This window comes from Callithrix jacchus, chromosome 6 (assembly GCF_049354715.1).
Source record: "Callithrix jacchus isolate 240 chromosome 6, calJac240_pri, whole genome shotgun sequence".
NCBI classification, from domain to species: domain Eukaryota; kingdom Metazoa; phylum Chordata; class Mammalia; order Primates; family Cebidae; genus Callithrix; species Callithrix jacchus.
In genome coordinates this window covers 146,723,610-146,751,218 of record NC_133507.1, presented here as the reverse complement: position 1 = coordinate 146,751,218, position 27,609 = coordinate 146,723,610, and the positions used below count along the sequence as shown (strand labels likewise).

General features: G+C 41.2%; 1 protein-coding gene across 10 annotated transcripts in view; it reads left to right on the top strand.

Annotated features, from left to right (window-relative positions):
* The first annotated feature begins 9,313 nt into the window (after positions 1 to 9,313).
* Positions 9,314 to 27,609, top strand: part of DOCK10 (dedicator of cytokinesis 10) — a 280,570-nt gene continuing 262,274 nt past the window's right edge. For all 10 annotated transcript variants that reach the window (XM_078328693.1, XM_054257992.2, XM_035306599.3 and 7 more), the window contains exon 1: positions 9,314 to 9,718. In XM_078328693.1, the coding sequence (XP_078184819.1) occupies positions 9,596 to 9,718 (123 nt within the window). In that variant the 5' untranslated portion in view covers positions 9,314 to 9,595. The remainder of the gene's footprint in view (positions 9,719 to 27,609) is intronic.

Here is a 27,609-nt window from a genome sequence, read left to right as displayed (position 1 = left end):
CTAAAACATACAAAGTAAATTTTAAAAATCAGTAAGAGAAAGAGTGACAATACAATTTAAAATGGGCAAAGAAATTTAGTTTGAGATTTTCTGTTTTTTCTTTTTTTTAATTTGGCTTTTTGTATTAGGCTTTTTTTTTAGTAATTTGCTCATTTTTGAGATTTTTCTTGCTCATTAATAAGATCTTTTTATAATAGAGATATTGGCCTTTCTTGTTTATTTGTATTACAAACATGTACTCAGTTATGTCATTTATATGTTGGCTTTTCATTAATTTTGCCATATTGAAGATTTAAGTTTGTATGTATTTAAATATTACTATATTTTCTTCTATAGTATCTGATATTCCTCTTGGTTAAGAAAATAGCTTATTAATGAAAAAAAAAGTACAATTCAAACTAATAAAACCACTACAAATTCCTGGAAGAGACTGCTACAGTAGATTATTCCTCTTGACTAATTAGGGAAAAAAGGAGGAAGTAAAAATATTCAAGATTAAGAATGAGAAAAGTGATTAGCCACTAACTGAGGAAGGATTTTAAAATGAAAAACCTTCTGCACAGCAAATGAAACAATCAGCAGAGTGAAAAGACAACCTACAGAGTTGGAGAAAATGTTCTCAAACTATTCACCCAACAGAGGGCTAAATCCAGAATATACAAGGAATTCAAACATTTCTACAACAAAAACAATCTGATTTAAAACCTGGGCAAATGATCTGAACAGACATTCTCAAAAGAAGATATACGTATGGTCAATATATGTGAAAAAATACTTAACATCACTAATTATCAGGGAAATGCGAATCAAAACCATGATAAGGTAGCATCTCAATTAGCATGGCTATTATCAAAAAGATTTTAAAAAATAACAAATGCTGGCAAGGATGTGGAGAAAAGTTAAGTCTTATACACTGTTGGTAAGAATGTAAAGTAACAAAGCCACTGTGAAGAACAGTATAAAAGTTCCTCAAAAACTACAAATAGAACTACTGTATGATCCAGCAATCCTACTACTAGGCATTTATCCAAAGGAAAGGAAATCATTATACTGCGGAGCATTTGCACCCCATGTTTACTGCAACACTATTCACAATAGCTAAGACCTGGAATCAACCAAAAGGTGTCTGACAACACCTTTCCTTATTAATGGATAAGGAAAACATGCTATATATACACCATGGAATACTATTCAGCCATAAAAAGAATAAAATCCCATCATTCAAGGCAACATGGATGGAACTAGAAGATATTATGTTAACTGAAATAAGCCAGGAATAGAAAGTTAAATACTGCATGTTCTCATTCATATGTGGTAGCTTAAAAAAGTTGATCTCATTAGAATAAAGAATACTAGAGACTAGGAAGGGAAGGGAGAAGGAGAGAAAGGGAGTGATTTGTTAAAGAATACAAAATTACAGCTAGATAAAAGAAATAAGTTCTAGTGTTCCATATCGCTGTAGAATGACTGTAGTTAACAATAATATACTACCTAGTTTCAAATAGCTAGAAAGAGAATATTGATTATTCTTAACACAAAGAAATGGTAAATGTTTGAGACAATGAATATGCTAATCACCATGATCTGATCACAGGGCATTGTATAATTGTTATGTGCAAACATAATAAAATAAATTTTGTTAAGTATATATTTTTAAAGGCTTCAGATAAAAAGCAACAAATCAGGCTAGGCACAGTGGCCTGTAATCCTAGCACTTTGAGAGGCTGAGGTGGGTGTATCACAAGGTCAGGAGTTTGAGACCTGCCTGACCAATATGGTGAAATCTTGTCTCAACTAAAAACACAAAATTAACTGGGTGTGGTGGTACATGGCTGTAATCTCAGCGACTCAGGAGGCTGAGGCAGGAGAATTGCTTGAACCTGGGGAGTGGAGGTTGCAGTGAGCCAAGATTGCACCACTGCCCTCCAGCCTGGGCGACAGAGTGAGAATCCATCTTAAAAAAATAAAAAATAGAATAAATGTTAGCAAAAGACAACAAAACTTGGAACAACTGGCTTGGTCTCTTTGAAAAGTCAAAGTCATTATCAAAAAGAGGAAAAGAATAGATTCAAATTAAAGTCTTAAGAGACATGACAACCAAAGCAACGTGTCTTCAAGATTAAATCTGAGATTGATCAATTCAGCTATGAAAAAGTCATTTGGGGGACAACTGGAGAAATTCAAATATGGACTGGATGACAAAAGATACTAAGGGATTGTTGTTTAATCCAATGTGTTAAATACTGTTGCAGTTATGTAGAAGAATGTTTTTACTTTTTGGAGATAAATGCTGAGCTATTTAGAGATGAAAGGTTATGATTTTTCCAATTTAAAATAGTTTAATATAGCTGGGGGATTTATGAGTATTCATTTTATTCTTTTTAATATTTTCTAGGCATGTTTAAAATCTTTATAATTGAATTTTAGTGAATACATAATAGAGGGAACAAATATAATTTCAATGTTACATGCAATTCTAAGGCACACAGTCTCTAAAATCTAGAAAAATCGGATTATATTATTAGTAACATATGAATTGTTAAGAAACAAAAGAAGATGTGAAAATCTTGAATAGACCACTTACCATATAAGTCTTGTATGGTAATCTTCCATTTAAAAATGTACCAAGACAAGATGGTTCCACAGCTGGATTCTATCCAACTTTTGGAGAACAAGTAAGCTCAATGTTATTCAAATTGTTGCAGACCATGGAAAGAGCCAGAACGCTCTCCAATTTAATTAAAGAAACCAGAAAAGTCTTCCTGGCAAAATGTAACATTAGTTCCAAAAATAAGAAAGGTAGACCAATTTCACTCGTAAGTGTAGATGCAAAATTCTCAAAGAAATCATAGACAATACATTTATTTTTATGTTGCTCTCTGTAAAAAATAAAAGAAATAGTTCTGATAGAACTTTGTTGTGAGAATAGATGTCAGGGGTAATCAACACCCTGGAAAAGAGGAGCAGAACATTAAAATGCCTGGAAAAGTGAAGTAAGTACAAGGGTTTAATGACGCATGTAAGAAATAAAAATGTTCCCATCCCACATTTCCTAATGATTTCCTTCTTCCTATAGAGTCAAACTCTGCCTCGGAGTAACTTTTACAGAAGGAGGAAAACAGATCCTGGGACATTAATTCCCTTAGGCTAAACCACAAATAAAAGCCAAAGTAGGATAGAGAACACAGAGACTGGTTTCCAGTTAAAAATAGGCATTCTTTTCTTTCAATCATGTACCTCTGCTTGAGCTATGCCCCAAGAATTCTGGTGGACTAATAGTGATAGAATGCCACACTACATGTATATTACAAAATATACAGCCTGGCAGTGTTTCAAATTCAAATCATATTACTTTAAGTGTAATTTTCTCCCAAGAAGTGATCTGTCTTCTAAATGCTGTAACAAATACATATCAGACTTAATACTTTTTACCACAGACAACATGGAGGCACTCAGCTTTGTCAAATAGCTTCAGCTCTGGCAAGAACCCAAGAACTAATAGATCTCATTAATATCACACCTCCCAAACCATATTTTTCTTCAGCTCTTTAATATTCTCTGGGTCAGTTTAGGAAAAATGTATCTTATGAAATAGTATTCAGCCAAAAAACCACTGGATGTACATTGAATTGTTGAATTTTTTTCTTAGTATTAGGAAATCAAGACGTTCTGTGGCAAAGTATTTTTCCTACAATTTGGTTTACAATTCTGATACTTTACTTATTGCTGAATATGACAAGCATTATACTTTCAATAAACAAAGTCATTGTAAGTAACCCACTCCAATTCCACTACTACATTATAAAGGCAATCACCTGGCTCCGTGGCCCTCCCTTTCTATTGTAAAAATAAGATAGGCTGGGAGCGGTGGCTCAAGCCTGTAATCCCAGCACTTTGGGAGGCCGAGGTGGGTGGATCACGAGGTCAAAAGATTGAGACCATCCTGGTCAACATGGTGAAACCTCGTCTCTACTAAAAATACAAAAAATTAGCTGGGCATGGTGGCGCGTGTCTGTAATCCCAGCTACTCAGGAGGCTGAGGCAGGAGAATTGCCTGAACCCAGGAGGCGGAGGTTGCAGCGAGCCAAGATTGTACCATTGCACTCCAGCCTGGGTAACAAGAGTGAAACTCCATCTCAAAAAAATAAAAAAATAAAAAATAAGATAAATATATTTTTCCCTTAATAAAGAAAGGCTTCCTCAAAATTGACAAAGGGGATCTAATTAAACTAAAGAGCTTCTACACAGCAAAAGCAACTATCATCAGAGTGAACAGGCAACCTACAGAATAGGATTAAAATTTTGCAATCTGTGCATCTAACAAAGGTCTAATACCCAGAATCTACAAGGAATGTAAACAAATTTACAAGAAAAAAAAACCATCAAAAGTTGGGCAAAGGCTATAAACAGGGACTTCTTAAAAGAAGACATTTGTGTGGCCAAAAAAATATATGAAAAAAAGCTCATCATCACCGGTCATTAGAGAAATGCAAATCAAAACCACAATGAGATACCATCTCACACCAGTTAGAATGACCATCACTAAAAAGTCAGGAAACAACAGATGCTAGAGAGGGTGATGAGAAATTGAAACGCTTTTACACTGTTGGTGGGAGTGTAAATTAGTTCAACCATTGTGGAAGACAGTGTGGCTATTCCTCAAGGATCTAGAACCAGAAATAACATTTGACCCAGCAATCCCATTACTGGGTATATGCCCAAAGGACTATAAATCATTCTACTATAATGACACATGCATGCCTATGTTTATGCAGTACCGTCTATAATAACAAAGACTTGGAGCCAACCCAAATGCCTATCAGTGACAGACTGGATAAAGAAAATATGGCACATATACACCATGGAATACTATGCAGCTATAAAAAAGAATGAGTTCATGTACTTTGCAGGGCATGGATGAAGCTGGATACCAACATTCTCAGCAAACTAACACAGAACAGAAGAGCAAATATCACATATTCTCACTCATAAATGGGAGTTGAACAATGAGAACACATGGACACAAGAAAACATCACACACCAGGGCCTGATGAATACCCATGTAACAAACCTACACATTCTGCACATGTATCCCAGAACCTCAAGTATAAAAAATAATAATAATAAATAAAAATAAAATAAAATAAAGGAAGTCTTCCTATAATATCAGAAAATCACTTTGACTTAAGCATTTGCATTCCTATTTCTGCATCTTTCTTTTTTTATTAATTAACAAAATTTCCCTCCTAATTTCCATGCTATTAAATTCTCTCCCAGCTTTCCCTTATGTACAGTGGGGGCAATATCAAGTGCATGTTAGAATGAGCAACTGAGAATCAAATGAAATAGTGTGTGTGCTTTGTAAATGGTGCAACAGTAGGCAATCTTCATGTAGTTAAGCACTGGGACATGCTGATGCCCAGGCTGACACCCAGGGTACCATGGGCTTGGTAGCACTTAGGAAGGGTGGCTCAGTGCCATGGAAGCAATGCAAGGAGTATTTCCCCTACTGCCTACAGTCTCTGGATATCAAGACCTAATTTGGTCATTTGGTGTGCAAATTTAGTTATTAGTCCAGGAGTATGACTATTTTGTCTCTAGGTATTTTGAAAAATATAGTACAGTTTTCATTTTATACTTATTACAGCTATGAAAAAATTTCTGAAGTCTTTCATTGCTCATAAAACATGGATACAGTCATGTAGAAGGATGACAGGAGAGGGCTATTGACAACTGTGGTTTCTCAAATCTATAGAGCTTTGAACTGTAAGAGGTCAAGTGATCTGTGCTTTCTATATCTTATTCAGGCCATTGATGCTTTAGTGTAAGTAAGAAGAGTATCAGGTTTTAAAGAACAAAGAAGGGAAGGGAAGGAGGAAAGCAGCGAGGGAAGGAAAGAAAAGAACAGACGGAGAAAGGAGGAAGAATAAGAAAGGAGAAAAGGAGGGATGTAGGAAAGGGAAGAGAAAGACAAAACTAGAAAATTCCATGTTATTGAGACCAATTATTTTCAATCTTATTTTAAAAGTTATAAAACTGTGGCAAATAAAATGCTAACATGGGTCCATAGAGACCCCGTCTCCAAAATCTTACTCCCACCCCCACCCACTCACCCATGACCACCAGTAACGTTTTTTAAGTCAGTTCCTCTATATGAAATTGAGCTTTTTGGAGACAGAAACATTTTGCTCAGCTCTGTGGCCTCCTAGCATAGTGTGCGATTCTGTCCAGAGTTGATATTCCATAAATGTCTGTTGAGTAGGGTTATTTCTTTCTGATTGAATGGCTTCTTCTGTGACAGCTCAAATGAAATGGAGAATTCAAAAGTGATAAAACTTGATTGTAGCCTATGCATTCCATATACTAGTACAATCTTGATTTGCAATCACTTAGCAAAATTTTGCAACCACTGGTTTCTAAAACGTCTGTTCCATGCATTTGGGGAGCTCCTGTAATGATCTGTCTACAATTTTAGACAGTATGACATGGAATAGATAGGCTGAACAACCCCATTTTATAATATACTAAAATTCAAGTGAAATACGTTATGTGAAACTATGATCCAAAATGTAGCACACTATGTTATAGTTGCATATTGTTACATAATAGTTGGTCAATAATATAAAGATTATATTGTTATTGTTATTATTTTTCATAAAATTCCGCAGTCATTGATTTAGGTTAAGACATTGTCTCCAGAATGCCCATGACATCCCCAGCCTTGGCTCCAAGATAACATGCATCCATCTTTCTTCTAACAGATGTTTGTATGAGAATAAAATATATGAAAAGACATGGAAGCTTTTTTTAATTCCTGAGTTATCTGCAAGTGTACGGATAATAACAGTTATTGAAGTCCATGTAGTAGGCACTTTTTAAGAAATTTACACTAATTTGAGTAACTCAGCAGCCCAGCCACACAACTGTTTTCTTGATTGTTAGGTAAGGAAACAGGCTTACAGTGTTGGGATTTGAACAAAGGTAATTGGACTTCAGAGTGTGTACTTTAACCACTATTCTACGATATTACAAGATTCGCTTATTAACTAGCTGTTCTAAGAAACTTAATATGTTTCATGATATTTGCATAAATTTGCCTTTACCACGCATCTGAGCCAAGTCTCTCCAGGGATCTGAGAGATGGGTGACCAGCAGAGAGTCAAGGTCCCAAATTAGCAGACCTGAAGTTACCTAAGTGTATTTATGCTATGAGGGCAGGGGCAAGGGTCAATACTCTGCTCGCTCTCCTCAGTGTACAGAAAGAAGGTTAACTTAAACCTACATGATCATGAGGGCTGAGGAGAGTCTCAGTGTGACATCATTACTGACATGCCCTGGGTGTCAGTGGTATGCTATCAACACTTATATCTGCCTTCCTACTCAGTGTGACCCATGGAATTAACATCGTACAGGGTATGGACAGGGCAAACAGGCATTTGCTCATTAAACCCTCTCACACCAGTGCTCTGGGCGACCTCCTGAAGCTGGAAAAAGTACAGTTAGGTGTATTCATTGTACAATTAACAAACTGCAAGTGATTTTCTGTTACTCAATATGGTTGGAGAATGGATTGCGTTGCTACTCAGTGTTTTAGATCAGTGAGTTGCCTTATACAGGGCACATTCTGATGTATAATCCATTACCATAGCCTTCCCTTCCAGCACACCTTTCTCTTGTCCTGTCTGTCTTTCTCTGTGTCAGGCACACTCAGTTCCCTGACTATACTTAAGCCATGTGAGCCCTTTAAAAAGTCATCCATAAGCTGATATTTATTGTATGACTACATGGGCCAGGCAGCGTTTTGCAACCAGAGGCAAAGATTAGGTACCTCTTCTTGGGAAGCTCAAGTTAACTCAAATGTGCTTAATGTGTTCTCTCGGGGGGATAAGCATTTAGAGGCATCAGGGCTGGTACACCTGGGAAATGGTACGGTTGGAGGGAGGTGTCCCTACCGAGATCTTCATGTGCCAACACAGAGGCAACCAGCTACTTTGTGTACCCTGAAAGGTGGTGTTGCTCCCACACTGAGTACAATTATGAAAGCATACAACACAGGATACAGTTCTTTGTTAAGCAGGCTGTCTTGGAACTAGATGATGTTTCATACAGTACTTCCCAAATCTTCCGGAGCCTCTTATGCCTATTATGATTTCTAGAATGTGCTGAATTGATCGCCAATCAGCATCTCTGGCTAATTGAATCCTGGCTAACAAAGAGCTGAGTAAAGTGCATTTATCAATTGCTTAGGAATTCTTTATATCCAAATGCGACCTTGTGTTAAAACTATACATCATTGGCTTTAGAAAGCGGCAGGGCCATGGACCCATAAAGAGCTGTTAAGAAAAACACCAGACTACTTGGAGAGGCTGGCCCAGATTCTCTCCAGGCTGGTATCTCAAGGGCCAGAGCTTCTCTGCCCCCCATCCAGCCTAACATTGAGTTGGAGAACCATCCTGGGTATGACACAGGAAGAGAGTTCCTAGAAGGCTTTTATCAGGTATCTAGAGACAAAATGCAGGCCAGATGGGTATGGGCAAAAGAGGAGCAGAGAGATAGCATAACTGTGAAATCCACCCCCGACTGGACCTCCCTACATAGTAACCCTCCAAGTCGGTTGTTGCCTACTCGTCCTTATGCCACCTGAAGTCTCTTACTCCCACAACCCTGATTTACTGGATTTGAGTGCGTGTTAGTAGCTGAAACTGTCTCCCTGATTTCCCTGTATTTGTTTATTTGTTCACTTGGTTATTTACTGTCTCCCATCCCCACCCCATAAAAACCTATCAGTTCCACACAGCCTTAAAGTGCGTTTGCTAAGTTCTTCTCCGTATCCTCAGTTTCCAGAACAGTGTGAGCTGGCATATAGTAGGCGCTTAATACTCATTGAAGGAGTGAATGAATAGAGAAGCTTATTCCAAGGCCCTGAGTGTGGACTTCTGGCAAGAGAGACTTCCAAAAGCTGGCTTGGGATCCCAGCCACCAGATCTTTAATAAACCTCTGACCCCTTCGCTAGGGTGGCACAGCGAACCGAGCCTGGCCCCCGCCCACTCGCCGGACCCAGAAAATGGGGGTCTAAATGGGAAATGCATCCAGGGCTCCAACTCTCCCAGCAGCCTCCAAATGAGGCTGTCAGCCTTGGACAGGCGTCAGCCTTGGCCAGTCCCCGCCCGGAGCCCCGCGGCGGCCGCCTCGCGCCCTCCCCCGCAGCCTGCAGTTCCCCGGGGCGGCGTGGACAGCCCCGGCCGGCCAGCTGAGCCCGTGTGGGCGGCGCGGGCAGGAGCCGCCCCACGCGCGTCCCGCTACGCCCGCTTCAGATGCGCCGCTGGCGGGCCCCGGCCGCCCGCCGAGTTGGCCGCGCGCGCCCGGGGGAGCACAGAGTTTGGAAAGTCTTCGAGAAGCTTCAGAGGAGGAAAGGGGGTGGGAAGAGTGGGGGTGCAAGAAAGAAAAACCCGCCTCTTGCGAGTTGAGCGAGGAAGAGGGGGGGAAAGGCTCCGAGTTCCGCTTCCTGAACCGCGGGTGGGTAGAGAAGGTTGGCGCGGGGAAGACCGGCGGGACGCGCGCCCCGGGCTGGCGGCGCGATCGGCGTGGCCGGCGATGGCCGGTGAGCGGACCCGCAGGTTCACCCGGAGCCTGTTGAGACCTGGGCAGGCGGCCGAGCTCCGGCACAGCGCCGCGTCCGCAGCCGCAGTGGCCGTCAGCAGCCGGCAGCAGCAGCGGGTGAGTGCGGCGCATTCTCCGCGCCTTCCCGCGCGCCCCGGGCGGCCGGGGAGATGGAGCCCGGCCTCCCCAAAAGCTCCGCGGGCCCGGGTCCCCGCAGCTCGCGGGCCTCGCCTCCGCACTACCTCCCCCGCCGCCTCTGCAGGCGCCCCTGGCGCCACCGACGCGTAAGGACCCGGGGCGCGTTTGGGCACGCGGCTCGCTTAGAGGAGCAGCTGCGTGGGCAGCAGAAGCGCAGCGTGGGAGAGGATATGCAGGGGCTTTAACCCGGGAGGGTACCGGAATGCACCGCCAGTCACTCTGGTGCTACGTGATTGGAGTGCCAGCGACCCCGGGTGGGGTGGGGGAATCTACCTAACGGAGCCCCTGCAAACCCCTGGGTCTGCAGGTCTGCGCCTCTCTCTCACCCTCCAGCGACCAAACCAGTGCGCTGAGAGAGAGGGATGCGATCCGTGGTCCTCGCTCTGGTTAGAGCTGGGGGACCACCCTCACCCACGACCTTCACTATCGGGGAAATAAATGTACTTGGAACAACCCTCCCATCGCAGGGTAAAAACCCACAAACCACATAATACTCTTCCAGAAAGGGCTGGGGGAACACAGGCTGGAGGAGACATGGGTCGTTAGGTCTCCAGCGGTTTCTGGTATTTTTCTAAGCTGTTTCTAGGGGTTCTCCCGCCAGCAATGCTCTGCTGGTTACTTCCTTATTGAAAAGCCTGCTAAGTGTTGGGTGATTTCCGCGGGAAGTCCCTGGGGCAGCAGCCAGCATCTGATGCTCGGATCCTATCCATACCCACCCAGATGTTGCTACGTTGCAGTAGGTGCCATACTGCAGGGAAGAGGCAGCAAGAGACAGATCAACTCTAGTGGGAACGGGAAGTGAGTGGGAACAACAACCTCACAGCAAGACCCGGGCTCAGCAGCCGCTCTCTTGGCCTGCCTCTTTGGTGGACCGGAATCCGGGCTGTGTGTTTCATTTTCTTTTTTGCCAGTAAATATCATTAGGAGCTAAACGGCTCTTTTTAAGAGTGTGAAAGTGTACTCTTGCCAGTTACCAATGAAGAGGGCGCCAAAAGCTGCCCAGAGCCAGTTCCCACAGCCAGGACTATTCTCTAAAGCCAGAGGTCGGAAAGTTGAACAGAACGGAAGCAAATTGCCTGGCAGAGGCAAGAGGCATCGGAAGCCCGGGGGGGTGTCGAGCGGGCGGGGGTGATTGGGGTGTGAAACGAATTGGTGGCCAGGGTGCCTTCTCTTGCACTCACCACTGGTTGCAGTCCGCAGTTACCCAGAGGTGGTTCAACTGTTAGCTCACTCCGTGCCAGGGGCAGCATGTGGTTGTGCTATCAGCGTGCACATTTTCAGGACAGGAAAATCAAACTGTCCAAAAGAACATTCGAAGAAAAGATTCAACAGGAATAAAAGTAGAGATAAGAAAATCTCCAGACGGTAGTAGAAAGTACTTTTTACTTTTGAGTGATCATTCAGGATTGTGGTTTTGTCATTTTCTGCCATTCCCTTGACAATAACTTTATTTTGCAATTGACTCATTGGACGGAATCTCACTGAGGATGTGATAGAGACGCAGCGTACAATTGGAATAAACAGCTTAAAATATTGTGGTTTTTAAAAGTAGATTCTCCTAGAATCTTTGTAGTACTAGAATTTCTGTAAAGATTATGTATCTCAGATACCCTTCTACACACCCCCCTACACACACACACACACACACACACACACACACACTGCTTTATCCAAAATTATGTCAGATTTGAAATCCTAGGGTATCTTGTCAAAATGAATAAGCTCGCTGTCTTAAAAACCGGTGAAGGAGTGGAGATTCACTGGCAAAGGTGGTCCTGTCTCCCCTTGCTTCGCTTCAGCACCTTGGCCAACACTCCTAAACTAGCTTTTGCCAGGACATTTCATGGGATCCTACACATCTAGGCAGGCAGTTTTGGCTGCTATTTTGGCAGCAAGAACACATGTGCTTTGCATTTCATCCCATCAGTTAATTATTGAAGGGAAACAGGAAGGTGATGAGTTCTCTGAGCTGGCACCTGAACTCAGTGGGATTCCGTGGGGGTACAGCATCCCTTTTGAACCTAGAACCTTGTCATTGGATTATGCGGTAGACTAATCTTAGCTTATATTGATCCAATCCCTTAAGACTCTTTGTATCTGTTGCCTCAAGTCCTCAAAGCATGGTTGTCAAGGGAGAAAAACAATAGGATGAAGGGGAAAATATTATGGGTATCCCACTTCAATACAGACTCATAGAACTTCAGGTGTGTGGAGCAAGCCATCCTCTATTGCAAGGTATTTGAAAGACACTAGAAAGTCCTTCTGAGAAAAACTAGCCTACAGCTAGATTTGTATAGTCCCCTTTCTGAAATCCTTGTTTTGGGGACCCAAATCCTCCAAGACATTGCAGAGAGATTGCCATAGGGTTTGAACCCTGCTCTATCCGGTAAGTTTAGATAAAGTTTTCAGGTTAACAAGGGAGTTTTGGTCTCTGAGAATGGGATATGTATACACAGAGAGATATAAGACAGGAAGCCTTCAAAATGTGTTTGAATATGAAGAGCAGAGATCAAGGAGATGCTGAGTGAGGGTAAAGACTGAGAAAGCCAAATTTCAAGGTAGTTGTTGAGGACAGTAGAGGTGTATGCCAAAGCAAATTTGATTTCGCTTTTTTTTTTTTTTTTTTTAATTTTTTATTGGATTATAGGTTTTGGGGTACATGAGCAGAGCATGCAAGACAGTTGCGTAGGTACACACATGGCAGTGTGCTTTGCTTTTCTTCTCCCCTTCACCCACATTTGGCATTTCTCCCCAGGCTATCCCTCCCCACCTCCCCCTCCCACTGGCCCTCCCCTTTTCCCCCCAATAGACCCCAGTGTTTAGTACTCCCCTTTCTGTGTCCATGTGTTCTCATTTTTCATCACCCACCTATGAGTGAGAATATGCGGTGTTTCATTTTCTGTTCTTGTGTCAGTTTGCTGAGGATGATGTTTTCCAGATTCATCCATGTCCCTACAAACGACACGAACTCATCATTTCTGATTGCTGCATAATATTCCATGATTTCGCTTTTTACCCAAGGAGCTGTATGTGGTAGGCTTATGTATTTGCAGACTCCTCCTAGACAGGACCCACCTTATTCTTCACCCCTCCCAAGAACATTTATGAACACAAACATAGATTTCAAAAGGAGAAATCTTTGCTCCTTCATTATCCTAAAATTCCCCATAGGAAATAAATGAAAGACAACCCATTCGAAGACCAATTCACAGGATCAAGTCAAGTTCACATAATTTCCTGAAATCTCATTCCTGATTGTTTCATAAAGCAGGCTTCTCTGGGGTAGAATCGCAGCTCTAAAATGATTAGAAACATTTGTCTCATATCAGATCTAGAGTGTTTTATTACATTGGCTGAATATACATACCATGTTGGCTTCAAAGTTGTATTACCACGAATTAGAAATTTCTTTTTTGATAAGAATCTCATCTTTTAAAATGAATGAGGAGTATCCGTACCCTAGCATGAATTAGTTCATTTAATAGCATTCTATAATTCATGAAGCTATCCATTTAAGATGTGTGCACTTTTCTGCATATATATTATATTTGAGAGCATTTTAAAATACTTTTTTTAAAAGTGTAGGTTAACTTTTTGCAAACACCCCATCAGATCTGCCACTTTGAGAGAAATAGTTTTATTTACAGAAAGTTTTAAGTGGGTTAGTGCAATGGATGTCTTTGGGTAACCAAAAGGGTGAGAGCTACATAGAGTCAGATGATGGAAAGGAAGCATTTACTAGAGATCAGATAATCATTTCGTCAGTTTTGGCCTCAAGCTTTTCATCTATTTCCTAGACTGAAACTTACCACCTTAGTTACGTGCACTTTTTAATGCCTTTATAATATTTGCTCTGTTATTATATAAAAACTCCTCTGCAATTCATTTTTAATTGTATCTAATTTTGTTATTAACTTCTTTAAAGAGAAAGCATCCTGCCAGAAGTGATAATACTTAACCAGTAAGTTTTCTCCCTTCTTACCCACACAGAAAGGGTAAGGGGTAAAGAAAGGAAAGTATTTATTTCAGTAAATTCCATTTCCCTTCTTTGATGTTTCCTGACTCTTCAGACCTCCAGTAATACCACTTTTGACATTTTAGAAAGCTTTGAGTGAGAAGCGGAACCTTTGACCAACCGAAGAGCTTTGATTGAGAAGTAATGAATATGTAAACATGTTTGCTTGATCATGAGGGATTCCTAGAAGGAAGGGTTTCCTCCCCTCTGAACTTGGTGGCATTCAGAGTTGAGAGTGGGAGGAATTTTTTTTAATTGAGTGGGGGATCCTGGAATTTCCCAAAAGTCATATGCTAGATGCAGAAAGTGATATCAAATGAAAGTGAAGCGCTTGTTTTGCTGTCACCAACGAGATTTAAAAGCAATATGCAATATAAGGGCCTGCTTTTGGCATTCACAGCACTGTCTTTTCGTTTTTTTTTGTTGTTGTTGGCCAGAGCCTTTTATGACAAGAGTGTTTATGCTTTAGCAGAAATCACACGTTAGTGTTTTCATTTGAGGAAAGTCCCTTGACCTCTTTCTCTGGAGAAGAAGTCAACACAAACTTAGTTTCCAAGATCAAGTTTGAATGTTACTGATTGCATCTGCCAGTGTTTTTTATTTCTCAAGGGCATTGAAGAAATAACTTTGAAAATAAATAGTAACAACAAGTGGGTTCTAGAAAAATTCTAGAAGGATGGAAAACTGAAAGAATGAGTCAACATGTATGGGTTTTCACGGTCTTTTTCTCTACAACCAGGTTCTCTAAGGCCTAGCATGGAAAAAGAAAGCAATAATGCATGATGGCAAACCATTTGTTAGGAATATACGATGTGCCTTGCATGGTGTTAAGCATTTTATTTAATTTTCAGAGCAATCATTCGAGGAAGTTATTATTGTTGCAAAATACAGAGGAGGCCAGTGAGACTCAGAGGGTTAAACATGTTTCTCCAAGTTAAGTAACTGACACAGGACCTCTTGTGCATTTTGAACAGAACACTGGAGGGGTTACTTTCCAGTTTTTTAGCTGCTTCCAAAAGCATTTCCAAATTGGTGGATGTGAGTAGTTGACACTGGTTGGTGTTGCCTTTTGATTTACCCAAGATGCAGTTCTACCTAAGGAATAGGAAAATTGTTCATCCCACTAGTGCTTCAGAGTATCTGCCAGCATTCACGCCAGTCTTCCCCTGAGGTTAGTAGCAATAGGAGAGGCTGTTCCAGGTTCCCTTAGTAATAATAGGTCTTCCCAAGGCAACCAGAGTAACAATAGTTAAGTCTTTAAAATACAAACTCACTCAGCCATCCCCATCTCACCTGTCTGGCAAAGTCTTAAGAATGTGAAAGGGCATGAGCTTAATCCTCCTGCAGTCTACTTCAAAACTATCTACTTCTCCATTCTCAATTGCTTACCCCACTATAGCATGTATCTGAAATTTCTCAATGCATTGTGTGTCTTGGAGCATATATTTCCATTCAACTGAGTTGTGTTGGGATTCTTTTTTCACATTCTATCTTATTTGAAGGAGGGATTCTAAGTGTCTTACAAAAATGCATGTGAGACGACTACAAAATATAGTAAGGGGAGTGAAAGCAATAATACCCAGAAAAAAAACGACATTAGGAAAGTTAGTTGTAATCAGGTGTAGGTCATTGGGACCAGCAAATAAAATACATCACTATTAAGTCCTATAGTTTTGTTAAAAGTGCTTCTTGGTGACCAAGTCAAAGAGGAAAACACCATCAGCTATGAGATTGAAGAAGTCCACTAGATAAATGAAAATTTGCTTTTCAGATATTCGGCATTAACTTGTACTAAAACTTGAGAGACAAGATAATTTTTTTCCTGGGGTTTTCATAAGCAGTAGCATGGTGAGATAGAGTCTCATCATTGAGAGTGTTGGCCAAGGACCAGCAACATTAGATCGTGTGGGAGTTAGCTAGAAATACAAAATCCAAGGCTTCACACCAGATAATGCATTTTAGCAACCCCCTAGTGATGTGCAAGGACACTAAAATTTGAGAAACACCAAAATAACCTACATCTTCAGCCACATTTTCGCAGTATCTTATTAGAAAAAGTCAATTGATGAGGGTCTAATACAATGTGATGTATTCTGCAACTATTTGAAAGTTTCACTTAAAGCAGTGATAAAGTTTAAGCCACTTAGAACTGAAAATGGGATTTGGTTCATTGTTAAATGGCTTTAGGGAAATCTCTCACTTATTTATGTTATATTCTCTCCTCTCTCTACCATCTAGCCCCTCAACTGTAGTGTGAACTTAATTTTCCAGGTTAAGGAAAAAAAATTCCATAACTTAATAATTGCTTAAAATAATTCCATACTTAAATAATTGCTATTAAAAATAATTGCTATCAGCAGAAGTTCTCACCCTAGGCTGTAGGATGAGAGTTCATACCCTAAACAGGTGTTTTAGAGTGAGGTGAATACTACTCCTCCTACAGAGAATGTTTTCATACAACTGCTTCAACCCATGAAAGACACGTGTTATGAACTAAGTATTTGTTTCCTCTCAAAATTAGTATGTTGCTGCCTTAACCCCTATATGATGGCATTAGGAAGTGAAGACTTTGGGAGGTGATTAAGGGTAGATTCGGTCACAAGAGTGGGCTACTCATGATAAGATTCGTGGCTTTAAAAGAAGACAGAAAGGTCATCCTTTTTGTGTCATGTGAGGACACAACAGGAAGGCAGCCATCTATGAGCAGAAAGGGAGCCTTCACCCAGAACCCAGCCATGCTAGCACCATGATCTCAGCCTCCAGAACTGTGAGAAATAAATGTCTGTTGTTAAAGACACCTAGTCTATGTTTTATTATTACGGCAACCCACACTGACTAATACAACGCACAATTAACATTGATTCCTTGGTGTCATATAGATCTATGTTAACACCATATTGAGTGAAACCCTCAGGAATTTGAAAACAATGGTAATATCAGAAAATCCAACTACTAGGATCGGAAAATCCTGAAGATTTTTTTCTCTCTCGCAGTCATTGATGCCTAGAAAAAGGGACACACCTCTTGAATTCATGCTTGAATGCCCTAAGAATGGGCTTTCATGGAGTTAAAGATCTTGATTTTCCCATATGCGATAATGTAGTCCATGACCTCTTTGATGGGCTGTCCTTCACCATCATCTTGAGATACTCTTTCCTTAACTATCTATGTTGGAGTTCCACTATGCACTTGTAACAATTTGGCCATATGGGATTCTAATGAATGGAAATCGGTATTGGAAATGTCAGAGCCTGTGAGTCTGGACATCAGAATTTCTAACCTGGCTCTGTGACCTTTGATGAAGTCCCTTCTTTTTTGAAGATTCAGTTTCCTGATCTGTGAAATTAGGGGATTAGGTGATTGGGCTCTTGAATTTGCCACTTTTCTGTCCCAGAGTTCTCACAGCTTCTCCTTCTCATCCCTCAGATTCTCAGATGTCACCTTCTTAGGAAGGCCATGCCAGATTACCAAGACGAGGGTGAGAGTTCATACCCTAAAGATGTGCTTCACGGTGAGGTGACTGTTACTCTTCCTACCAGAGAATCTCCCACCAGGCTCCCGACTCTCAACGTTCTCAATCTCGTTGCTAGGCTTAGTTGTCTCCAAAGCTTCTACCACTACCTAATCTTTCTATTGATTTAATTTCTTGTTTGTCTTCCAGCCCTCTTGTCTGGAATGTAAGTGCTGTTGAGAAAACAGAACATGTCTATTTCACTACTTTTATAGTGTATTTGCCATTGGAAAACAAGAAAGGGGGAGCCTCCCTTCTCACTGCACATTAGTTGCATAAGGAAAGTCAGAAGAGTGGGCTGAGTGCACTCTACTGAGAGGTTTCAGTTGAATTATAACTTTAAAACGTCCAGGTTGTTAGCAATTGATAATGATGGCCCTGTGTCATCTTCATAGTCTACTTATAAATCTTGGCAAGGTTGTCAATGCAATCCTGCAGAAAGATACTGGGCACATCCTGTGTGCGAAGTACTAGACTTGTGCCATCTCTTCTAATCCTCGTAACAACCATAGAGCAAAAGGTTGGTATTCTCATGCTATAGATGAGGAAAGAGATGCTTAGAGATCAGGAACTTTCTTCAGACCAAATCACTCCTCAATAGTGAATCCAGAGTCACATGCACACAGTCTCACTCCATAGCCTTTTTCTCCTGACTACTCTCTAACTGCCTCCCAGCTCCACCAGGCAGGAATGACCTCATTAAACATGCAGTTTGCATCCATCAGAGAAAGCAGTGAGAGAAAGGAAACTCTCAGAGTACTAGTCATAGGAAGAGTTTCTGAAAAAGAGTTTCTTGACAGAAAAAGAGAAGAGCTGTGGCTACTTTTGCTCTACTTAACAGTCTTTCATTTATGACATCCCAGCAACCCAGGATATTGGGAGTGACACCAACTTTGGACACTGTTGCTCAGACGTTTCCCAAGAACAAGACTGGCACGGAGTGAGTTAAGCCTTGCAAACAAAGCCTCCTTCAACTCTGAAAGGGGCATTATTTGATTCCTCTCGTTCAATAGAAATGTATTTCTGTCAAGATAAGCATAGGTTAGGGGGGTTTTGGTTGCAACATTACGATTGTTACATTGTCTCTTGTAGTCTTGATTTTGGTGTTCTTGTTTACAAATAAGAAGGTTGATGGTTCTTTTTTCCCCCTCATCTTTCACAACAATGCTAGCAGGCTGGAAATAAATGCTCATGTTTGCTGGACTTGAAATGTTGACCTACATTTAACGATGCAGAAATAATAAAATTTAATGAATGTGACTGAGTTAGTGACAATAGAGAAAAACGCTTACCTTTGAAAATGTTAATATTTTGCTGTTGGATTGAAGTGAAAACATCTGCCTTGGAGATGAGAAGAATTAATAGTCCCAGCCAGGCGCAGTGGCTCACACCTGTAATCCCAAAACTTAGGGAGTCCAAGCTGGGTGAATCACCTGAGGTCAGGAGTTTGAGACCAGCCTGACAAATATAGTGAAACTCTATTTCTACTAAAATTACAAAAATTAGCCTGGCGTGGTGGCCTGTAGTCCCAACTACTAGGGAGGCTGAGGCAAGAGAATCAGTTGAACCCAGGAGAGGAAGGTTGCAGTGAGCCGAAATCGCACCACTGCACTCCAGCCTGGGTGACAGAGCAAGACTCCATCTCAAAATAAATAAAAAAAAAAATTAAAAAAAAGAATTCATAGTCCCAAATCATCAAAAGTTCCTTTAATTTTGGTGTCTTAAATGTGAAAAATACTGTTTTTCTAATTCAATTTCAGCATACCTCCTCTCAGAATTTGAGAATTTGTAGAATTTGAGAAGCTAGGCAACTCTTTAATTTAAATTAAATACCAAAATGGCAGAGTTTAACAATGGAATCTGAAAAGAGGTCTATTTGAAAAGATGACACCATTTAGGATTAACACAATGAGCTTTTTCTTCATATAATTATCTTAGTAATTACCAATTTAAATGACTAATTGAGGCTGTCAAAATGACCAGTGACTCTTTGGCCTTTGAAATTAAACATTCTATAAAAAGAACACAGGCATGAACATTTGACTTGGCAAACAAGCAAACAAAAAACTTAACAAGATTTATTGTGCAATGAAATATGATAATTAAATTATTCTCAAACACTCATTGTTTATTTGATTAGCTCTTAAATGTCCCTTTGTCACAGCTCTGTAGAATGACAAATGGAAATCGATTGCAGCTGAGTAATCTTCACAAAAAAGAAAGTGAGGTCGGAACTCAACTTTTTTGAAGATAATGTAAATATGGAGAACTAATATTTAAAGACATAGTTTTTGTTTTTTTATTGTTTAAAAATTGGACACATTCAAAGGAAGTTCTATTTTCAAGTGAAAAAATAATATATTTAAGTTTTCTTTAAAACATATCTTTATGGTGAGCTATAAATTTGTCCCATATGAGAAACTACTAGTAATAAAGTTTGTTGGCATACCAACGGGCAGAGATAAGATGTTTTCAGAACCTTTCTGTTTGCTAACAGGGAAAGTTCATTCATTAACTTCCATTTTTTTGAAGCCAAAAGCCATTATGTGGCTTCTGTCCAATGAATTTGAAAAATGTATCTTTCTATCATTAGGAAGCAGTGGTTTCCAGGCAGTGTAACCTTGGCCAAGTCTTTAAGCTTTGTGGAGTAATCAGTGTTCTTGTCTTTAAAACAAGAGGGTTGAACACCAAGACCTTAAAGAATGCTTTAGTCCTAAAAATCCAGGGAATTCTTGCCCTTTTAAAGGGGTTTTCATAGAGAATTAAGATAAAACTTTTCTCATTTTAATAAGATGGTTATTGATTAAGATATCTGATTTTAGCAACTGGAAGACATGTTTCTAAGAATCTATGACCAAATTTGTATTTCACTGATGAAGACGGTAGCATAAAAAGTGGTTATTTAAGAATGCAGTGAAGGGAATGGCTGTTCATACATCCTGAGGGCAGAGCTAGGGAATGGAGACTGGCAAAAGGACAGCCAGTGGCAGCAAAGGCTGAGCAAGTCAGGTTCTTCTGACCTTATTGAGCCTCAGAGGCAAGCACACAATCCCATTTCCTTCTTTCTTATCCTGAAGAGAAGGGTAAGCCCCATCTGCAGTTGGATTGAAGTCAGAATGTCTGCCTCAGAGATTAGAAGAATTAACAGTCCCGACGGAGCGTTGCGGCTCATACTTGTAGTCCCAGCATGCTTTCCAGTTCCCATGCTGAATGCCTGTAGTTGCAGTTTCCGACTTAAGATCTGTGCCAAGTTGTGTCAGCACCCACATGAATAGAACATACATGAGCAGAGGGTTTGAACTGTGCTACCAGATCCTGTCCCCCTTGCCTTTGAAAAAGCAGCAGGAACCTCTCTTTTTTCGAGTTCTGTGTCTGTCCCTGGTTTTTGTCTCTGCTTCTATCACCTCTTTCTCCCTGCTCACACCTGGGAAAAGTAATACGATCTGTCCTGGACCCCAGTGTGATTTCAGAAGTGCTCAAGTACACATCTTCCTTCGGTCCGGTGCCCACATTGTCCTCCTAGCAACTGATACGTAACCAAGGTACATGTCATTTTATTCCAGTTAGTCATCCACCTTAAATGCACAAGGTGGCATGGTGAGGACTTTATTTCACTGCACAGTGTAGGTCCATTCCTGAGCAGATGTATCTTGGGAAAATCCCTGACCCATTAGGATAATAGGGCATGGAAATGGGAGGCTGACATACTAGAGATAACCTTTTACCACCTCCCTGGTAGCCAGCCTGATCTCTGGTGGAGCTATCCACAGTCCAAATGACATTTGTCTCGTTGCTAGTCCTGGAGAAGGTGGAAGAAGGGTGTTTTTTGCCCTTACACTTCTGATACTCTGAAAGACCTTCAAGGCCAAGACTGTGGTTAGTCTCCATATTTCTAGGGCAGCAAGATGTTTGGCACATAATAGGTGCTTACTACCTTGCCAAATGGAAAGAGAATATCATAGTTAGAGATGACAGGAGTATAGATTAGGCATGCAAAAGGAAATCTGAGAGCCTCGTTTGCAGTAAAGAAATTCTAAAGCATGTTCCAGAGGACAGATGTTGGCGACCAAGCACTGACATGTAATATCTGCACAAAAGCAGCAAATCAAATTGAAGTAAACTGAGCAGAATTTTATTCAAGATTCCCACACAGGCTATTCAAAAATTTAAAAGAAACAAAACAAAATGTTGATTGGCGTGTGTTTAAATTCTTGAATAAATAAGATTCTGCTAAACAGGTGTGATCACCAATCCAACACCAGCCCCTGTCCTGGCAGGCACCTGGGTAGCACACGCAGGCCTCACCAGGGATGTTATTGTCATTCTCACTGATGCTGTTAGCAGTCACAGGGTAGATGCCACTCTGAGCGGGGTGCAGAAAATGATTGATTGAAGTCCAGGAAGTGTGAGCCACAGGGTTTTGACAGCAGTCCACCTCAAGTCACATGATGGAGAACGGTTTATATTTTTTTAGAAAGCCCTTAATAAGTCACCAGAGTTGTATGATTTTCTCTCTGAATGTGTGTGCTATTTTAGCCTTTAAAAACTCTCCTTCTTGATTATAAATTGTTATATTATAAGGACACGTGCACATGTATGTTCATTGCAGCACTGTTTACAATAGCAAAGATTTGGAACCAACCCAAATACAATCAATGATAGACTAGACAGGGAAAATGTGGCACATATACACCATGGAATACTATGCAGCCCTTAAAAACAAGGAGTTCATGTCCTTTGTAGGGACATGGATGAAACTGGAAACCATCATTCTCAGCAAACTGACACAAGAACAGAAAATCAAACACTGTATGTTCTCACTCATAGGCAGGTGTTGAACAATGAGAACACATGGACACAGGGAAGGGAGCATCACACACTGAGGTCTGTGGTGGGGGGATTAGGGGAGGGATAGGTGAGAGTAGGGAGTTGGGGAGAGATAGCATGGGGAGAAATGCCAGATATAGGTGATGGGGATGGAGGCAGCAAACCACATTGCCATGTGTGTACCTATGCAACAATCCTGCATGTTCTTTACATGTACCCCAGAACCTAAAATGCAATAAAATATATAATAATAATAATAATACAAAATTAAAGCTCTCCTTCTTTCCTTGAGATTAGGATGTTAGAGAGTTTTCATGACACAGTTTTAGAGCATTGTGATGACTCTGCTCTGTTTTTTAAAGTTCTGGCGTTCGTGTGATGGTCGCCTTTTATAACTGTATTTCCTTCCTTCCTTCCTTCCTTCCTTTTTTCCTTCCTTCCTTCCTTTCCCCTTCCCTCCCTGCTTCCCTCTCCTCTTCCCTCCTTTCCTCCCTTCTCCCTTTCTCTCTTTCTCATGTTCCCTCTTTCTTTCCTTCTTGCTTTTTCTTTCACAAAGTCTCACTCTGTTGCCCAGGCTGGAGTGCAGTGGTGCAATCTCAGCTCATTACAACCTCCAGTTCCCGGGCTCCAGTGATTCTCCTGCCTCAGCCTCCCCAAGTAGCTAAGACTGCAGGCATGTGCCACCACACCTGGTTATTTTTTTGTATTTTTAGTATAGACAGGGTTTCACCGTGTTGACAAGGCTGGTCTCAAACTCCGGACCTCAAGTGATCCACACACCTCGGCCTCCCAAAGTGCTGGGATTACAGGTGTGAGCCACCACTCCCAGCCTTACATCTGTATTTTCTAAGCTTTTGTGAGTTTCAATACATTAATAACTCAAAATATAGAAAATAATGAAGAAAAAACTTGAAATCACCCACACTCCTACCACCCACTGGTACCAGCTTTTGCTATATTTATTTGAAGCATATGTCTCTTCACAAAAATGTGCTTTGACACACTTTTGAGCTAATATTGAATATTTACATTTTTAATTTGTCTTAAGTGATTTAAGCTATATTCTGTTCTAAAAATTCTTTCTGCTGGCATATTAGTATACTGATTCCACATGAAACATATATTGTGAATTAAAAAAGAAAAATTGTGCTACATTTCTTGAGATTGTACAGTCATACCCATTTAGACCTGAAAGAAAACCTAGTCTAAAACGGATAAAGAGGCCAGGCACGGTGGCTCACACCTATAATCCTAGCACTTTGGGAGGCTGAGGCGGGTAGATTACTTGAGGCCAGGAGTTCGAGACCAGCCTGGCCAACATGACAAAACCCTGTCTCTTCTAAAAATACAAAAATTAGCCAGGCATAGTGGCACATACCTGTCACCCCAGCTACTCCGGAGGCTGAGGCAGGAAAATCACTCGAAACTGGGAGGCAGAGTTTCCGAGCCTGTGCCACTGCACTCCAGTCTGGGCATCAGAGCAAGACTCCATCTCAAAATAAATAAATAAATAAAATAAAATAGAAGGAAACTGAGTCCTAAGGAGGTTTAAATGGAGGCGGTCATGGTCACAGAGCAATCCCATGGAAGGTCTCATGCCCAGGGCTTTTTCACTCCCAGCGCTGTGCACCATCTGCAATACATCTAATTTCATATTAGAAGATGGAAATCCAGAATGTATTTCCATGGGGCTCTCCAGTCAAAGTGAACGAACCTTAAACTCAATAGAGCATTACCTTAAAAGATGTTTAAATAGTACACATTCGCTTAACCTGGACACACATGCCTGGTTTATTTCTTGAATATGTGACATCAGTGTTACCTATTGTTTGCTGAGAGTTTGCCCAGGGGTTCCCAAAAATGTGACCTATGCTTGGCAGCCAGTTGAAAATGTGTTCCTCTGATTCATGAGCATGGGGAAAGGCCCAGTTGTGCCCTTGGGCCTGAGCCATTTTTGTAAGCTGACATTATGCCAAAAGTCACCACCTCTAGTGATCGGAATTACTGCATGTGCTGTCTCAGTGCCCTAAGTGATCAGAACTTGACTGAGTCTGGGCTGCTGTAAGTTTGCAGAGGTACAAAGGCTCTTCATAGATTTCTGTTGCTGCAATAACAGACTATATAAACTTAGCACTTAAACAGCATCTGTGTATGATCCTAGCATAGTGTAGGTGAGAAGTCTAGTGAGGGTCTCACCAGGTGAAAATCAAGGTATCAGCAAAGCTGTGACCCTTTGTGGTAGCTCTAGAGGAAAATCTGTCTCATGCTTACTTGGGCTGTTCGCAGAATTCAATTCCTTGAGACTGTAGAGCCAAGGTCCCCATTTTTTGCTGGATACAAACTGAGGTCTATTGCCAGCTTCTAGAGGCCCTAACTCTGGCCTTCTTCCTTCATCTTCAAAGCCAGCAGTGATGGCTCAACTTCTTCACATGTTGCATCTCTCTGCCTGGTGATGGGATTGGGCCACCTAGATAACCCAGGGCAATCTCCCCATCTCCAGGTCTTCCATTGTAATCACATTTGCAAAGTCCCCTTTTCCATGAAAGTGAGTATATTTATAAGTTCTGTGGATTACGGTATACACATCTTTGTGGGGCCCATCACAAAAATGCTCGGAAAGTGCATTAAAAGGATCAACTCTTCCCTCAAGCACTGCTTTCTCATCCTAAAGCAAAGAGGAAAGAACTTTTATAGAATGCCAGAGTAAGTTCTTAAACCTAACCCTGTGCTTATGTGTCTTCCAGTTAATAAACCTTAGCTTTTATCCTTGTAAAATTAGTAGACACAAAATTCTTATGAGGATTATATTAGTCTGTTCTTGCACTGCTGTAAAGAAATACCTGACACTGGATACTTTATAAAGAAAAACTGTTTAATTGGCTCCGGGTTCCACAGGCTATACAGGAAGCATCTCGGCCTCTACTTCCGGGGAGGCCTCAGGGAGCTTTTAATCATGGAGGAAGGCAAAGGGAGAGTGAGGCGTCTTACATGGCAGGAGCAGGAGGAGGAGAGAAATGGAGGAGGTACTACACACTTTTTGTTGTTGTTTTTAGATGGAGTCAGGCTGCAGTGCAATGGCATGATATCAGCTCACTGCAACCTCCACCTCCCGGGTTCAAATGATTCTCCCATCTCAGCCTCCCGAGTAGCTGGGATTACAGATGCCCACCACCACACGCAGATAATTTTTGTATTTTTAGTAGAGACAGGGTTTCACCAGGTTAGCCAGACTGGTCTCCAGCTCCGGACCTCAGGTGACCCACTCACTCTCAAAGTGCTGGGATTACAGGCATGAGCCACCATACCCAGCCGGACCCTACATGCTACACTACACTACAACTGTATCATGTGAGAACTCACTATCATGACCATAGTACCAAGGCGGATGGGGTGACACCATGACAAACCAACCCCATGATGCAGTCACCTCCCACGAGGCCCCTGGGATCCAACACACGGGGATTACAATTTGACATGAGAATTGGGTGGGGACATGGATCCAAACCATATCAAGGATTGAGTGATAGACAACCCACCTCAGACTTTTTAAGCTACATTCGTGTTCATTGTCCCAGTGATCATCCAACCAAGGAGAGTGCGGCTCAGTTGCCTCTGTGCTCCTGTACCTGGCCATGAGCATCTCAGAATGAGCTCACTGCGATTCAGTAGACCTTAGACTGTCATGAAAGGTGACTCGTGGGGCCTGGACTGGGTGTGCAGGTGAGGTCTGTGTAGGGCTTTGTCTCTGACCGGGCCTCATCATTTTGTTTGGGTGAGAATACATTTGATCCCTGACAGATCTCAGACCTACAAGGCTCTGTACTTTTTTCTCCATATATTCCCCAGTACTGCAAACTGAGGAGCCTGTGGGAACAACCACATGCTCTGTGTATGGGGCCTGACAAGCTGACTGTAAGTTGTGTACTGGGATTCAATCATCATTACTCTGAAAGATAGGCTGGACCGTTTAACACAGGCTTTTAATTCCAAGTGACATCTTTGATTCATCAATAAACAGAGGCTCACTGTATTTCTGGTCACAGAAGAGAGGATCAAGTATTATTCAATATATTTTCAGTCCATGAAACAATTTGCGGGAAAATGGGCTTTTAATGTTAGTGTGCACCAGGGATCTAATCTTAGACCCCCTTTTCTCTGCCTTCCCCACAAAGCCCCACTAGATGATATTCTCCCCTCACAAATCTCTGAGCTCTGCCCATTGATAGCTCTATCCTGAAGTTCCTCAGTTACTTCAAACTCAATAGGATCCTGATCTAACATAGTTTCTTGCTTCATGAATCTTTTCTTATTTCCCGAGTTGTATGCCTCAGTGGATCCAGGAAATCTCTAACTAAAACCATAATTATTTCTACCCCTGGCCACCCCACATCAGTTCATGCTGCAAGTACTGGCAAGGCTGCCTCCTAAATACTTCAAACATCTCCCTGACCTTAGCGTTCTATGTAAGTCCCTCAATATTTCTTCCCCAGACTGTCTTGCAACATCCTTGTGGTTTCCTTCCAGCCTTCTCACTAGTTGTCTTCCTGTCTCTGATCTCCCCAGGCAACTCTCCACCCTCCATACTTCTGCCTGCATCTTGTGAACACACAGATCTGATCATGATGTAGCCCTGCCAGAACGCTGCTAATGTTCTTGACTATTGCCCTCAAAGGATTGCATCTTGCTTGGTTTCAACCTACCTTTCTAGCATCTAGCTTCACTCTCTAGTATTCTCTTTCCTCCGACCTTTTACACACTGCAGCCACTCAAGCTTCCGAGCATTACCCAAGGATGCCATGCACTCTCATGCCACCAGCTGCCCAGAGGACACTTCCCTTTTCCTCTTCTTGTTCAGTTCCTACTTGCCTTTCAAGACCCAATGAATTTGCCCCTCATCTGTTATCCTCAACTGAGTCCATAGGTAGACTTAGTCTCTACCTCTTCTGTATTTCCATAGCTCTTCTTGAATACGTTAATTCATTTTTATTGTAATTATTTAGTTATTATCTCATTGCATCCAGAGAGCTTTATAATACCTTTATAAATGATTTTTGGTTAGATGGATGGACAGATGTACAGTTTTTTAAAAATGTTCTAACCATTCCTTGTCAAATTTGAATGGGTAATGTACTGCAAATATTGTAATAAGAGGGGAGTGGTGTGGCTTTATTTTTCTTTTTTTAACTGAAGGGCTTTGAATATTACCTAGCCTTGAAAACAAAAGCCCAGGTATTTAGGTCCAGAACTTCTGAGAAAGTGTAACAGGTTCAGGGATTTTTAAAAAGGAACCATTTTAATTATTGCCTTTCATGAAATGTGATTGTGAGGAAAATTGCATTCTAGGCCCATGATTTCCTCTTTTTAAAGTGCACAACCTATCATTTCTCACTGGAATTTTTAGCTCTTGAACACTTCTACCATTCCTAAATATTTTTTCTAGTTGTGGTGAGTCATACT